The sequence below is a fragment of the Mollisia scopiformis genome (genome assembly GCF_001500285.1).
Source record: "Mollisia scopiformis unplaced genomic scaffold LY89scaffold_15, whole genome shotgun sequence".
Taxonomy (NCBI): Eukaryota; Fungi; Ascomycota; class Leotiomycetes; order Helotiales; family Mollisiaceae; genus Mollisia; species Mollisia scopiformis.
In genome coordinates, this window is record NW_017263595.1 from 194518 (window position 1) to 209085 (window position 14568).

At 46.7% G+C, this 14568-nt stretch overlaps 5 protein-coding genes across 5 annotated transcripts; 4 read left to right on the forward strand and 1 right to left on the reverse strand.

The window, feature by feature from the left end:
• Positions 1-446: 446 nt before the first annotated feature.
• On the forward strand, positions 447-2057 carry LY89DRAFT_698082 (mitochondrial cytochrome b2; the record flags this gene model as incomplete). Its single annotated transcript, XM_018216955.1, has 4 exons — positions 447-477; positions 527-1786; positions 1843-1916; positions 1971-2057. The coding sequence occupies 4 exons, from the start codon at positions 447-449 to the stop codon at positions 2055-2057; spliced, it is 1452 nt and encodes a 483-aa protein (XP_018069544.1).
• Positions 2058-2225: 168 nt separating this feature from the next.
• LY89DRAFT_106099 (alkaline phytoceramidase) lies at positions 2226-3262 on the forward strand. Its single transcript, XM_018205039.1, has 2 exons — positions 2226-2480; positions 2535-3262. Exons 1-2 carry the CDS (start codon positions 2393-2395, stop codon positions 3146-3148), a joined length of 702 nt encoding a protein of 233 aa, XP_018069545.1. The 5' UTR covers positions 2226-2392; the 3' UTR covers positions 3149-3262.
• Positions 3263-5822: 2560 nt separating this feature from the next.
• On the forward strand, positions 5823-6961 carry LY89DRAFT_735322 (uncharacterized protein; the record flags this gene model as incomplete). The annotated part of the gene is made up of 3 exons (XM_018219997.1): positions 5823-6074; positions 6124-6401; positions 6487-6961. 3 exons carry the CDS (start codon positions 5823-5825, stop codon positions 6959-6961), a joined length of 1005 nt encoding a protein of 334 aa, XP_018069546.1.
• A 245-nt stretch (positions 6962-7206) lies between these two features.
• Positions 7207-8653, reverse strand: LY89DRAFT_750479 (uncharacterized protein; the record flags this gene model as incomplete). The annotated part of the gene is made up of 1 exon (XM_018221201.1): positions 7207-8653. Exon 1 carries the CDS (start codon positions 8164-8166, stop codon positions 7207-7209), a length of 960 nt encoding a protein of 319 aa, XP_018069547.1. The 5' UTR covers positions 8167-8653.
• Positions 8654-12370: 3717 nt separating this feature from the next.
• Positions 12371-14331, forward strand: LY89DRAFT_106137 (uncharacterized protein). The gene is made up of 5 exons (XM_018205040.1): positions 12371-12564; positions 12631-12874; positions 12923-13524; positions 13665-13896; positions 13965-14331. Exons 1-5 carry the CDS (start codon positions 12435-12437, stop codon positions 14032-14034), a joined length of 1278 nt encoding a protein of 425 aa, XP_018069548.1. The 5' UTR covers positions 12371-12434; the 3' UTR covers positions 14035-14331.
• The last annotated feature ends 237 nt before the right edge of the window (positions 14332-14568 follow it).

Sequence of the window (14568 nt, forward strand, 5' to 3'; positions counted from 1 at the left end):
TTGCGGCGAGATATGGTTCGGCCTGAAGCGCAACCGAATGGCTGTAGAGGATTGAGCAAGGAGAAAGTTGGACTCTTGCTAAGTCACTTGCTAAGAACAGAATGTCTCAGGGAGATGCGTTTGTCCAGTCTAGTGGCACGTGATCAGAACAAATCGCGGGCATGAAGGTGGAAAAAAAGAATTATTTTCTCTGTTGTAGCTCTTTATTATTCTTGCTGAGTAGCGCGACTTAACAAAAAGCTCGGGCTTGAATATCCAAGATAACTTCCAATCGTCAACCTTGAATCGCTAGCGGTAATACCCACTTTAAACCCCCACTTTACGTGAGGAAACTCGTTGCATCGTGGGATTCTTCACCCTCCATCCAGCTTAATTATTCGAAATCGTCCATTGGACCTCAAGGGTTCCCAAAGTACGACCCTTGAAGTGCAACCCTCGAGAACAAAATGTCTCAGAAATTGATACACCCCACTGAAGGTATCTAGAGATATCCCATAATACTGGTCTACACTAACCTGATCTCAAGTTGCCAAGCATGTCACAGAAGACAGTTGCTGGGTAGCTTTGTATGGCGATGTCTATGATGTTACCGCATTCCTCCAAGAACATCCCGGTGGTTCAAGAGCTATCCTCCGTCTCGCCGGTCGCGATGCCACAGCCGACTATGATCCAATACACCCTCCTGGAATCCTCGAGGAGACCATGAAACCTATAGGAAAGCTGGAAGTTGATACTAAGGCTTCATCTTTGCAGCAAAGAAACGACATAGATCCAAAAGTCGAGGAGGTAGTTGATCTACATGATCTTCTGAACCTAGACGAGATTGAAGCACTCGCGACGAAGAAGATGTCCAAAAAGGCCTGGGCGTACTTCTATTCGGCTGGCGATGATCTGATCTCAAAGAAACTCAACAATTCTGTCTACAGATCCATTCTCTTTCGGCCTCGTATCTTCGTTGACTGCAGGAAGTGCGACACATCCACCAGTCTTCTTGGTCACAGAGTGGGCACCCCTCTCTACGTTTCTCCGACTGCCACAGCACGTCTTGCACATCCTACTGGCGAGAAGGGCATCGCTGAAGGGATATCCAGCTTCGGTGCACTTCAAATTATGTCGAACTATGCCTCCTTGACTCCTGAGCAGATCGTCGCAGATTCTGCGCCTGGTCAGATATTTGGTTGGCAATTATACGTGTATAAAGACAGAACGAGGAGCGAAAAGGAAATTGCCAAAATCAACTCCATGCGAAATAAGATCAAGTTTATCTGTCTGACGCTAGACTCGCCAGTAATGGGGAAAAGGGAAGATGACGAGAGACATGGGAATGCGATACTGACTCGTGAAGCCGATGTTGATCCGAAAAGTGTAAAGAGGAAGAAAGTCATTATCAACTCTTTTCCTGGCCCGGCACTGGATTTGACATGGAAGTCTACTTTAGAATGGCTCTCGAAGCATACAGACTTGCCAATCGTGTTGAAGGGGTTGCAGACTTATGAGGACGCTTACTTGGCGATGAAGTGCGCATCCGTCAAGGCCGTTGTCATAAGTAACCATGGTGGAAGGAGTCTAGACACTGCATCACCTGCTGTTCATACTTTGTTAGAAATCCGCAAGTACTGCCCTGAAGTCTTCGATCGCATGGAAGTTTGGGTTGATGGTGGGATCAAGCGGGGTACCGATATTGTAAAAGCATTATGCTTGGGAGCCAAGGCTGTTGGCGTTGGAAGAGCAACTCTTTTTGGTCTAGGTGCTGGTGGAGTCGCTGGCGTAGAGAGAGTATATGAAAGTAGGTTCTGCACGCCATGTTTTGATGTTGAGATGCAGCTGTTGACAAAACTGTAGTCTTGCAAGCTGAGATTGAAACTTGCATGAGGCTTCTCGGGGTGGAAAATATCAACCAACTAGGGCCCCAATACGTAAGCGTGCAGCTTCTTTCACTATTTTGAAAGGATTATGCTAATGCTTCCCAGATCAACTCTCGAGCTGTCGAGAGAGATATTTTCGACGGAGACTCGAGCGTCGCGAATCTAGATTCTTGGGTAAAGTCAAATCTATAGATCTCAGTTGTCCATTACTTGTAAGATCTTGGTTACACAACAACGTTCGCGTCGTGCGGTAACCAATAGATGTAGCTGGTCTTTAAGCAGCTTGAGCGTGGCCCAGAATGTTGGTTCAATTACATAAATATCGCGTACCTGACCAGATCCCGAACTTTCCGGTGCAGACCTTTATCCTTCTGGATTTTGCTTGTGAATATACAACTGCTCAGACCACAGTACTATTTGCAACATGGCTGACCAAAATGAGCACTTCGCACAGTCTGATACTTGGGACCATCTGAGCAATACCGCGAAGTGAGTCAAGAGCGATTGAGGGATTTTGTATGGGCTAAATGATCTCCCTAAGTTTTTGCGAAGAAGACTATGCTGTCACCCAGTACATTGCCGAGTTCATCAACACACTCAGCAACATAGCTTACAGTAATTATACAAAGGACGCAATTTTTGACACAAATTATGAACTGATGTTGACAGTTTACTGTGCCTTGTACTATCCTTCCGGCACAAAGAGCCGTAGAAAACTGGACTCCATGTCCATGGCCCTCATTATGGTCGGGATCACATCCACCTTGTATCACGCAACACTACGGCATTCCATGATGCTCGGTGATGACTTTTCAATGTGGCTCATCGTCGCATGTATTTTGCGGCCTCTGTACTGCCGCGGCCAGTCTCCTGCTGTGGCTTCTTTCATCACCGCAGTTATTGCACTAGCATGTTGCGTCATGACAATAATCTACTTGCATTCCGGAAGTATCTTGATTCACACAGGCTTCTTTGCGTTTTTACTACAACTGATTTGGCCTCGGACTTTGTTTCTAATTTACGGTGCGGGAAATCGATCGCAGATGGAAAAGAAGAAACTACTTCGACGCTTTTTGAAAGCCGCGGTAACATTGATAGTGGCATTTGCGGCTTGGGATATTGACCTGGAAAGATGCCCACAGTTGAGAGAGATTCGAAAAAGTATTGGTCTCCCGTGCGCTTGGGCTTTGGAGTTGCATGGTTGGTGGCATGTTTTGACTGCTGTTGGAGCTGCAGAGTACATTACCCTAGTGAGGATATTGTGTGACCAGTCTTTTAGATAGTAAATTACACGAGGTCGGGATGAGAGAATGTGCGGAAAGTCCGAGCTTGATATCGGAAGTGAGGGCTGAAGTATTGCTCTCTAAGCAAAATAGAAAAGGTTGAACTGATGCGTGGAGAGTGTGTGTATAATTACTCATTAATCTGCGTCCCGGGGCTTCGAAGACCGAAATCGATAGCAATAATTACATTGCGCAATGTTGTATAAAATAGAGTATTCATTGTAATAGTGGGGTACAACTTCGTACACGGGACTATTCCTAGCTCGAAGGGAGACAAGGCAAGAGGATGAGAATTATGAAGTATCATGAGTCGTACAAAGGGGTTGGGGGGATATCTTGAAAGACCATAAAGGACCTCGGAAGGAATGAAAGCAGTGAGAGGTTAAAGCTACATAGGTAGAGACAGCGTCCAACTAAAGCCGACTCGAGATATTTCTGGAGGAAACTCAGCCCTGCCACGGAGCTTATTTCTTGTGTACAAAGTTTATGAAGAAGAAGAAGCAGAGGCCGCACCAATTGCCACTTGTCTCGTTGCTAATAAGCAAATTCTGTGCGGAGCTGACTTGAAGATGTATATCAGTTTAGCGCTAAGCCTAAACTGGACTCTATGCCGCCCCACCAAGTGCAGGAGACGCGAACATCAACTACACATTCTCATGCTGTCGCCTGTGATTCACGAAACACACTTTCCCGAGAGTCTTTCTCTTGTATAGAATGACTCATTTCAGATATGATTCACACTATGGCATGCTTGCCTGGCACCACTTCGAGCCATAAAAGGCCACATCACGCAGCAACAATTCCAGCAAAGCACCGCGTTCTTTCTCCTAATCCTTTGACATTTTTTTTAGAGACCTATGGCCAACTCTCTCGGTGGCGGGTTAGGAAGACTCCATGGAGCTCTGCACATGCTAGAAGCAGATCCATCGAAATTGGAACGGGCAAGGGAGCGATTCAGTGGCTCTCCTCCGGCGTACCGGTCGAATCCATCAAGCGCAACAACTCGATCAGAGGAGTCCAATCCCATCAGCGATGTCCAGCGCGATAGGGAAGAACGATACTACTAAGCCAAGCGTGATCGTGCAGCATCGCTGCCTCGAGAACAGTTTGATGCTTAAGTCAAAGATGAGAAGAGGCGTATCTGGAATTTGAATCCAGCTAATAAGGGGGATATCCAGATCCCTATCGGCGGTACAGAAGAAAAAGAAGCCATTCGAATAATTCGGAGTCGTTGGATCGAGCAAGGCATCTGGAAAGATAAATGGGATGAAATGGCTGCAGGACGATACAGAGACGTCAGCCCAAGCGCCGTCGCGTACAATCTCTACCTCTCGACACTTTGGGTGAGGCACCTGCGAAGCCTATTGCTGAATTGCGAGCAGAACCTGTTACGCTCCGTAAAAGCCCACGTTTACGACAACTACGAAATGCTGAGGGTGCAGCCTCAACTACGAACACTCGTGCTTTAAGGACAGATCCCATGCAGATTGCCTCCAAATCCAAAACCAGGTCAAAGCCACAAGGAATCTCGAAACCTGCCAGGGCTATAAGACAACCAAAGAAAAAGAAGTGAAAGCCCAAAGAAGCAATGCAAATTCAATATAGTTCTCGACTGGCATAGTCTGAGAAAGACAGCCTCAGCTGGTACGATGGACACAAACCTCAAGGCTCGCTGATATGTCGAGAGATGTTGACGATATCGGACCAGACTCTCCAAAATGAGGCCGTCCTATTTGTGGTGTCCGAGAGCCGGTAGATTCAGGTGTTACTCTATTGAGTTGTTGCAGATTAGCTGTTAGACTCAAATTTGTTCTATCGCAACACCAACCTATTCTTTTGTTGCACATACTCCTTCACCTCAGCTTTCATATCAAGTACATAGCCAATATACACCATATTACTATGATGGTGTGAGCCTACATTCATACCTCAGAGCAGCAGCCAAATCTGGGAAGATAAAACACCAGTTCTGATTATTCTATTTCCCCTCCTTGCTTGAAGGAAATCCTTTAAACATTTGTTGCCAAGTGGTATACTGTCTTAGCCTATACTTTAGCGGCTGGTCAGCTTGGCAGTCTCGGCCTCCTTGGCCAAGGCGAAAGTAATCCCCCTGCTCTATTACATGAATATCTTGTATTCTCCTTGACTACATATTACACGTAATTTTCATCGCGCGATGATGGAATATACATTTCTCATTTGTTGTACCTCAGTCTAAAAGTCTTACGCGGTGTTAACCAGATTTTGTGCCAAGTGCTAAGCCTTTATGACTCGACTCGCTCGGCCTATCTGGGTTCGAGAAAGAGGAGCCGAGGCGCGATGTGTCAATATTAAATCGTACTCTTCATGAACCGGAGAGTTCCAAGTTCCCAAGTTCCAATCACTGAAGCTTTTCGATATCGCGTGGTGATCGAGCGTCCATCCAGACAGACATGAAGCGAGGATTTACGGAACATCATGGGGCAGCTCTTGTTCAGATAGAGTTCTCGTGAGCTTGGCATGCATCGCTATTTCTCTTGGAGTCTGGCATCACGAAGCAGCCAAGGACTTTCCGCTAGAGTGGAATTTGGCATGGGTGTCAGAGATCTGATTTAAGGTTAAGAAGCCCCGTCGTCAATCTGGACATCATGCTTTCAGCCTCCGCATCCTTTGGTGTCCACTTGTGATTATTGTTATGGCTCGCAAATCTCTACTGTTTGGATTTGCGATCGCCAAGAGCGTAAGGGCTGCAGATGTAGGCTACTACATTTCGTCTTCTTGCATTGATCCCAGTGGTTTCTCGTCCTGCTACAGCAATGCCAATTCCTCATACACAGACTGCGTTAACAGCAATTGCGAAAACCAAAGCATCGACTGCATCAATGCATGTGAATGCGTACGCTCGACAGACTACATCGACTGCGCTGCCTCGAGCTGCTGGAATCAAGTACGTCTCTCGTCCTCTGAACATCAACAATGAACTCATAAGAATCTAGGTCTACAGCTGCGAATATCAGCTCACAGTTTCTGATTTCATCAATTTTTGTGTCAATCCAGATTTGACCACGATTCCATATTGGCCACCTCCAGATAATGCGCCAATAGGATGTTCATGTCCAATTGGGAAAGTGCAGTTATCAATTCTATCTGATGTCGCACATTTGGATATGTGTACCAATAATCAGACAAATCTGGACGAACTTTTATCAGAGGATGATATTGCCAACTATGTGGACGCGTGTACTTGCTGTTATCAGAGCGGAATATTATCAGCGTAAGAATGTTTCGATTCCTACTTTCGCCCATTTTTCTTTTATTCATCATAGAGCTCAGGGACCAGACTGACGAGAAATAACCAGAATATACGACATCTGCCCTTCGACGCTACCCTCGCTCCTCGGTGCAGATACTTACTTCGACTCCCTGTTCACTGATACAGACTGGGAATCGTGTAGTGTATACCTCAAAGCCTACAACTGTACATCCGAGCTAGGATTTTCCTCTCCAGCAGGAAATATGACAGATTATTATGGTCCAGGAGACTTTCCAGGGAATGGAACATTGGACTTATTCGATACCAAGGGCGAAGGAGAGATGAGGACCCCGGCAAGTGGGAGTGTGTTTACTTGGACAGCAAATGGTGTTGCAAGGACAGTGTCAGCTGTTGGCGTGACCGGGAGCGTGATCGGAGGAGCGAGCGCTACGGCTGCAGAGACAGGATCGGGGACAACAACGTTAGCTGCAAGCACGCCTTCGGACACCAGCGCTGCGTCGGTGTTCGAAGTGGGACTGTGGAGGTTGTTTGTTGTGTCCGCCGCGATGTTGGTATTTTGATACCATATCGCCATTCCCGCGTGGAAGATTGTAGCAACATAATATGGTATATCAGCATCCCTCCTGCCATAGTCACATGGCTTTCTATACACTGACATACATGATCCTTTGTGCCGAAGACAGCGATTTGGTTGCTGTTTTGCCAAGTGCGCTTGGTTCGCTCAACGAAAAGGGAGGTCATGTCAAGAGGAGAGATATTTTCAATTTTCTGACTAGTATCAGGTTCTTAGGTAGAAATCAGGAGTTCAACCTCTAGCGGAGACCTTCCTTGCTTCCTCCATTCTTCGGACCTCCTCCTTCTTCATAGCGTCCTTGTTTTTCCACATCTCAGGCACAATACTCTCTCGAGGCATGGTGATCTTCCAACCCTTCAAGCTGTCTTGTCCTCCCACACTTTGTATCGTCTTCTGCTCCACCAGACTGTATTTTCCATCAGGACGATCGAAGCAATGTGGTTCCTTTAGGCTGACGGGCGGGTTGGTGATGATCCTCACATTTCTTAAAGCATTGTGGCTCGCAGAATGCATCATGAGTGGATGCAGCAGATAGACATCCCCGATCTTCCCCGTCACCTCTACAAAATCCTCGCAGTCTTGTACCAACCCATTATATCGATTGACGATATGGCGATAGTCTACCACCGAGAAGTTTGGTTCCGCTCTGGTGGTCAGGTGTGGTGACACCCCGTCAGGATGATCGTACAAATACTTCGCGATTTTAGGTATGGCCTCGGGACAAATCATGGTGCCTCCAGCATTCGGCTCGATGTCTGTAAATAGGGGAACGACAAGCAACCCTTGTTCGGGACTATCGAGATAATGCACGAAGAAGTCACCATCCACATGCCAACGCTTCAGCTCCTTGGGCGGCACCGGCTTGCCCTCGCGCGTACCCAGGTTGACGATAAAGGAGTCGCGCCATTCCCTGGACTTCTCGTTGATACGCTCTTCGCCTCCGCAGAGTTCGCAGATGGCAGCCCATGCTTTGGGCGCGAAGGCGGCGCTGTCGAAGTTCCAGTGAGGGGGCATATTGATCTGATCCTTCGTCCAAGTGCTCTTGTCATCTGGGGACATACCTAAGCGTGTCCAGACATCTTTGGTCACTTCCGCAGCTTGCTCCTTGGTGAAGCAGTTGGTTAGGTGGATGTAGCCATGAGTAAGGAAATGTTCCTTGTCGGCATCAGTAAGGGCTACTGGCGATGCCATGGTTCTGTATTTGCCTCAGATACAGAAGTAAAAGCACAATCAAAAAGACGAAAGGTTGTGGAAAGCTTAAAATGAAGTGTCGAACAGCTCTTCTGACGAGTTTTTATGCTCAGAGTCTCCTTCCATGCTACTTCTATACGTGGCGATTACTTCCTATACACCCTCCTGGATGTCAGGTAGAACAATTACTCCGCTTATGTAGACAGGTCATGACACTGTATAGCGTGACCAAAAATGTTGTTGAGATCTTCCTTCGTCTATTGGATCACATATCGTAGGTGTATGCGGTTTCGGATACTTCAAGGACGACGTCGAATTGCAATCAAGAAGTGTGCCGGTCTCGGCCAGGTGCCAAGGTGTCAGATGGAAAATCGTGAAGTGTTCAGGTCCAGATTGGCTAGTTGGAACGTTTATTGCTTTCCTGCAGCATGTATTGCTTTGCGCCGCACTCTTTATTGCTTGCCCCACTTTAGAACCAGAATCGGGGGTTTAGTGTTGGAAGAGCAGCAACTTCGGAAATTTATTGGTGAGAATCTTATTGATACGTAAAAATCTATTTACAGATTGTTCGGTGCGTGAAGTGAAGTCCCGAGTCAAGGTAATTTTCACGGTCTTCGCCAGACCGAAGTCTTGCTGTTTTCATGAAGGCTTGACGTTTTGGTGTGCTTTCCCTTGGGATTTTCCTCCAAGTTTTGCAAGTAGTAAAAATTCATATTCCTTCTTGAGGACGAGGCTTGAGTATGAAGACTGAAGATGCTGAGCCAACGCTTGAGCGCCGTTCGACAGCTTGGTGGTTTCCTCTTTCAAATTTAGACCGTCGATTAAGTGACAAAGAGGGGAAACCTAGTCTGCCTAACATCGAGTACCCGGAAACTACATCATGACTCGTCTGGTTCGCTACACCCAAGGTTCTATGTCCACTAATCTCGAAATTATACTAGACCTCGCACTTCCCACGTTACAATTTATAAATCCTGATTCACCCTTCGAGGAGATTTTCTGCTCTATCAACAGGATCATCTCTCGTATATCAATTTTCTTTCAGCAGGCCTGATACATATACATACTCGTCCGTTTGATATCAAACAGTGCTCGAACTCACATACCAACTAGCAGAGATGCAGTTAGCAGGCCGTCTCACATATCTCACTCTTGTCCTCATGCTCCTTGTCCATGCCTCTCCAGTCCCAGGCAACAACGGGGGTCTTGATCTCGCTGCTCGAGATGATGCAGGAAGTCTTGAAACAAGAGACAACAAAGACTTCACTCCCGTATGTCCACTGCACAATCGTTGATTACAACTTGAAAAATTTACATTGCACTAACTTATCTAACTTAATACTAGGATCATTCATGTGCCGCAAGGTTTGATGAGTGCGCTAAGCCAGGCACCAAAATGCCGACATTGCTGGGCTATTATCTGTGGATGCAGGGGGAACTGGCGGCATCGCAAGATAAATACTTTCTTCCCTTAGAATACTAGAACGATTACGCGAACAAGAGACGGTCTTTATTCCACGTTCGCTTCATGCAGTGAACGTCGACCCAGCGCGAGTTGACTGCGCAAGCAAATTTCTCTTTTGATGTATTATAAATGGCGAAATCATAAAACTTTGATCATCTCGCAAAGTCATACGAAGTGCATATCACAGCGTTCGAGATTTCCTTGGCCAGGAAAGGGAACTTCATCGGCAGCCCGCACAATGCATGCTCGTCACGTGGGCTCAGTCACATCTCGTTTTTCGGAGATGACAGCAAACGAAGGAGGAACCCACTCTCATCTCAACCTCAACTACACTCCCTTGGAATCACCTCACATGCGAATAAAGGAATCGCTCATCTAATGCTTGGAAGGTAGGGAAAAGACGAGGATTTCTACCTGACTGGACTCCGAGCACCGGTTCACATGTCTCCTCGAAACCACATCATAATGCAGACAATCGTCATCAATCCATCTATCTAATTTGGTTCCAAATACAAGAGTCTTCTTATAACGCCCCGTCTCAAGAGTATCGCAGCAACTCCCTTCAGAGCAGCTCTGATATCCGACTTTCCACACATCATTAGACGTCCCGAAATCCGGAGCATCGGAGTCTATCCACTGATTCACCTACCATAACCTATGAACAAGTGTTAACATCGTCGATATCTCTCGCGTCAAGGTGCTCACCTGGATCGGTAGGATGTGGCTGAGGCTTTGGCTTGGGTCCACTGCTTGAGCCGTCGACATTCTTTGATCTCGAAACGTACGACGCGGTCTTGAACCCCAACAGGATCAGTCCCTGCCAAGTGATGGTATATCGTTCGTCGGTTTGTCGATTCTGCACGATTCTCTGGCTATATGAGAGAGGATTCCGAGTACTACGAGAGAAATACTGGCAAGTCAGGCCGGTCCTTGATGAGACAAGTTAAACTCACCTCTTCTACATCCATAATCTTTTTGTTTTCTGCAATACTGAATTTTGAAGCGGTATGAGGATACAACTCTTGCATAGGCACAGGGTTCATCAGGGCTGATGGGGTAGGATCGAGAAGATACTTGTTGCCTAGCTTTTCGCTGGGAATACGGCTTGTATTCGATAATTGTAATGTTGAAGATCTATCGTTACTGAGTTTTGGAGTCGCCATTGTTTCCTGATAGTTGATTGAGAGCGATCTAGTTTGGAATGTGCTTTTTTGGAAGCTTGGAAGCTTGGTTGCTGAAGCTCTTTCGATTTACCACTTCTCAGCGAGTTGCTCAATTGCATTGTCCTTATACTTTGCCGACCCTTGTAGCTTCTCATTGTGAGTGTTGAGCATCGAGTTATGTCGTCGGCACGCATATTCGTGTGTTGCATTTCGCTCTATATTCTTAACAACAGTAGTTGTGAACGAATGTATAGTGTACTCAGTGAGTAGATTTGGACGTGAATGATAATCTAGCAAATTTCTCGACAGACCTTTTCTGACGGCTTCCGTGCGTCACAGAACTTTGTGGTGCATTTGTCATGTCTCGGTCATGATAGAACACCTCCATAATGGCTGTGAGGTCTTAGATCTCAGCGGCTACCCCCACAACAATGATACAAAGCTGAGGTGTCGCTTCGAGGCCCCTCTGGTGAAGTAGGCGAAGACTTTCAGTCAAGTTTTCACGAGTATCGACATTTTGCCAACTCCGAGATATTTTTGTGTCTTGGTGGGTTCAAGAAGCTCAATGATTGGATTGGCAATTTTGAGCCGTGCTCAGAAAAAACTGTGGCTTGGGATCGCCCCCTCGGCTTGCATGCATCCTTGTCCCGTGTCGACGCAGTTACGGGATTCAGGACCAGTTGCTCTCCCGTCAGCATTGACGGGTTCCCGTGGACCTGCGTCTCTCACGCGCCTTCGTGAGTGGCGGCAGGCCGGAAGGCCTGATTTTCGATGTTCCATAAGCGGTAGCTTGTGCTTCACCTTCTTACACCGATGATGAAAATACTGAAAGCCATTCCATATGTACACAAAAGGCCTGTTGCAGCTCCTCAGAGTCCTATCGAACGAACTATACGTCCTCTGCGGTTATTTTTGCCACGCTAGGTTCTGAGGTGACTACGGAACAGGATCAGGCTCCCTGCTTCGAACTCTGGAGCCTTCTTTTGTCAATCTTCTATCAGCTAGCCGCATTCTTTTGTTTGCAGGCTATCATATATCACGAATCGTAGCACAGATAGAACACCGCATCTTTGTGTTTCTGCAAATACTCGCTGCATTCGACAGATCACCAGACAACACTACGCCTACGGGCAACGCCATGTCGAACTCGGAAGACAGCTTCAAACGCCCTGTGCAGGCTCCCGCTCCGGCCAAGTCTATTCAGCTGCCACAATATCTGTATATCGGATCCATATTATATCAGTATCGAATCTACTTGAGCTTCCATGAACTCATACGCTGGAATCATACCATGGAATACCCTCAAGACGAGCACCTGTTGATCACCGTGCCAGGTGGAGACAACCTGAAGCAATCAATCAAACGAAAGACTTCGGAAGTTCCGACACCACGAATTCTGGGAGTGCGTTACGGCAGATGCAGAGAAGCTTTCCACAACCATATCCACATCGAGGAAGACACCTCTCAAAAGAAACAGAAGCTGATCGCGGAGCCGTGTACATGTAGCCAGAATGGAATTTGTCTAGCATGTGATGAGAAATACCAGATGCATGTTTCTTCCTCTTTCAAATATCATGAAGAGGAGCTGACAGAACCTGATTTACAGGTTCCCCAATTCAGATATTCGAGATAGTCACTTGATGAACATGTTAAAATCAACTATAGTCGGCAATGCGAGCTCGCGGTACCCCGACTCTGATATGTCAAAGAGCGAAAGTCATCGCTCGCGAAGCATCTCGAGTAAATCATCTTCAAGGACAACCCTCTCCAGTAAGCCGCCCTGCCTCTATTTACACCTTTGCAGCTCTAATACAGTGCTAAAATGCTTCAACATAGGTCGGTCACCTTCTCTGGAACGGGACGACCAGATAGGTGGGGTCAGTCTCCAAACACCGGAACTCCCTATTGAGCAACAAATCCAGCACATGTCTCACCATATCGTTCCCGATGACGATTCCAGAGGAATTCAATATTTCGATACACATGACTCACTGGAGTGTGTCAACCCGCTATCTGATAGACCATATCTCTTGATTCCGGATAGCGAGGTGGGAGCAAGCACTTTGCAAGAACAGAACCCGTATCTAAGACCTTCTCCCAAATAATAATACTCATTGACCATTACTAGTCCAACATGTACAGTTATCGATGTCTACCATAGCCCAGATGACCCCGACGAAGTCGATCGCGTATCGACGACCTCGCACAGCACAAATAACACACCAAGCAGGACGTCTCAAGATGCAGAATCATCCATCATGGACTTGGACGACCCATCGACAGAGGGCGACAAATCGTCAGATTCAAAATCACTCTCCGAAACATCAGATCTCAGCGAGAAAGGAATGAGACCATCTCGTCGTACCAGATTAGAGCGCTTGATCAAAGATGATGTCCTCAGAAGCTCTCCCCCAGAAATTGCAGAATATGTGTATCAGGCCGTGAAGGGAAAGCTAGAATGCGCATCTCTAGATGATATACCACAGCGCGATGCCAATGGAGAGCTTTCTTTGCTTGAGCTCATTGAGCTTCAAGCTCTCACTTCTGTCACCTCGTCTCCGAAAGGGTTTCAAGAAACATACTCATGTCCGTCGAAGATTGGCCCCCAAGGAATGATCAATGCATCGCCCACCATCATCAGCCATAGTCCTTCTTCTTCGACATCCACCAGTGGCATAACTCCTTTGGCGCCCGGGAACTCTCAGACAGAGGGTGCTAGCTCTTCCTTGGGTAAGATAGCTCTTGATGAGAACCATACATCCTTGCATTTCATCAACGAATTCAGAACATGGATTTTGAAAACACTCTCTTTTTCAACAGCCTTATCAAAGTCCTACCTTGCTGTCTACAGATCTGCTGATATTTCGTAGGTGGGCTTAGTCACGAAAGTCCTACTTCGTTTCAAAAAAGCGACAAAGGTTCAGATCCCCAAAACAAGGCTCAAAAGAGTAACGGAAAATCAGCACCACATTCCAATTTACAGCAACAGTTAAGATGTCCCTTCAACGCGATGAAACCTGCGATATTCTGTGCCAATCCTGACACGAAGCAAAAATATCGAGTATGCGCTGGACCTGGTTGGAATACTGTTAGCCACCTGAAGTAAGCATCAAATCCTTAAGTTCAATTTCGGGTTAACATGCGTCTGACTGTTAAGGGGACACCTGAAGACTCACCATACGAAAGAAGAGAACTTGCCCAATGCCCTGCAATGTAGTCGTTGCCAGAACGAATTTTTGAATCAAGATGATCTTAGGGCCCATGATGAAGACGTTGATTGTCCTATTACATGCCCGATCTGCAAGGATGTGTTTGCAACAAAAGAAATGCGACAGCAACATCGTAAGCAGGCACATCAGGATGATTTGAGGGACGCTTTATATATGGAGATTGGTCAAGCGGGATGGAAAGCGATGAACGAGAACTTGAAACACTATACGGAGGCCCTCAAGAAAGGGAAAGGGAAGACTCCCATCAAACCAGAGCTCGAGCAATGGGTAGAGGCAAACAGAACTCGTTTCGAGACTGGACGATCTCCTAAGGCTAAGGCCAGTGCCAAACTCGAACTAGGCCAGTGGTATATCATCTTCACAACACTGAAGCGTCACGACACGATCATTCCTCCCCATCCTTGTAAGTAGTTCCATGATACATATGTTCATGACGATAACCGTTATTAAGTCTATGATCACGTCATACCCCATGGCGATTTAGCAGAAGAGAAGATCCTCCTCATCAGCGACGCTTTGATGGCAGGTCGGATCCAATATGGGA

Coding starts and splice junctions, on each gene's coding strand:
- LY89DRAFT_106099 (XM_018205039.1), top strand. CDS start 2,393: ATGATCTCCCTAAGTTTTTGCGAAGAAGACTATGCTGTCACCCAGTAC. Junction 2,481..2,534: donor ACTCAGCAACATAGCTTACA/GTAATTATACAA, acceptor TGATGTTGACAG/TTTACTGTGCCTTGTACTAT.
- LY89DRAFT_106137 (XM_018205040.1), top strand. CDS start 12,435: ATGAACATGTTAAAATCAACTATAGTCGGCAATGCGAGCTCGCGGTAC. Junction 12,875..12,922: donor ACTTTGCAAGAACAGAACCC/GTATCTAAGACC, acceptor GACCATTACTAG/TCCAACATGTACAGTTATCG. Junction 13,525..13,664: donor GGGTGCTAGCTCTTCCTTGG/GTAAGATAGCTC, acceptor GATATTTCGTAG/GTGGGCTTAGTCACGAAAGT.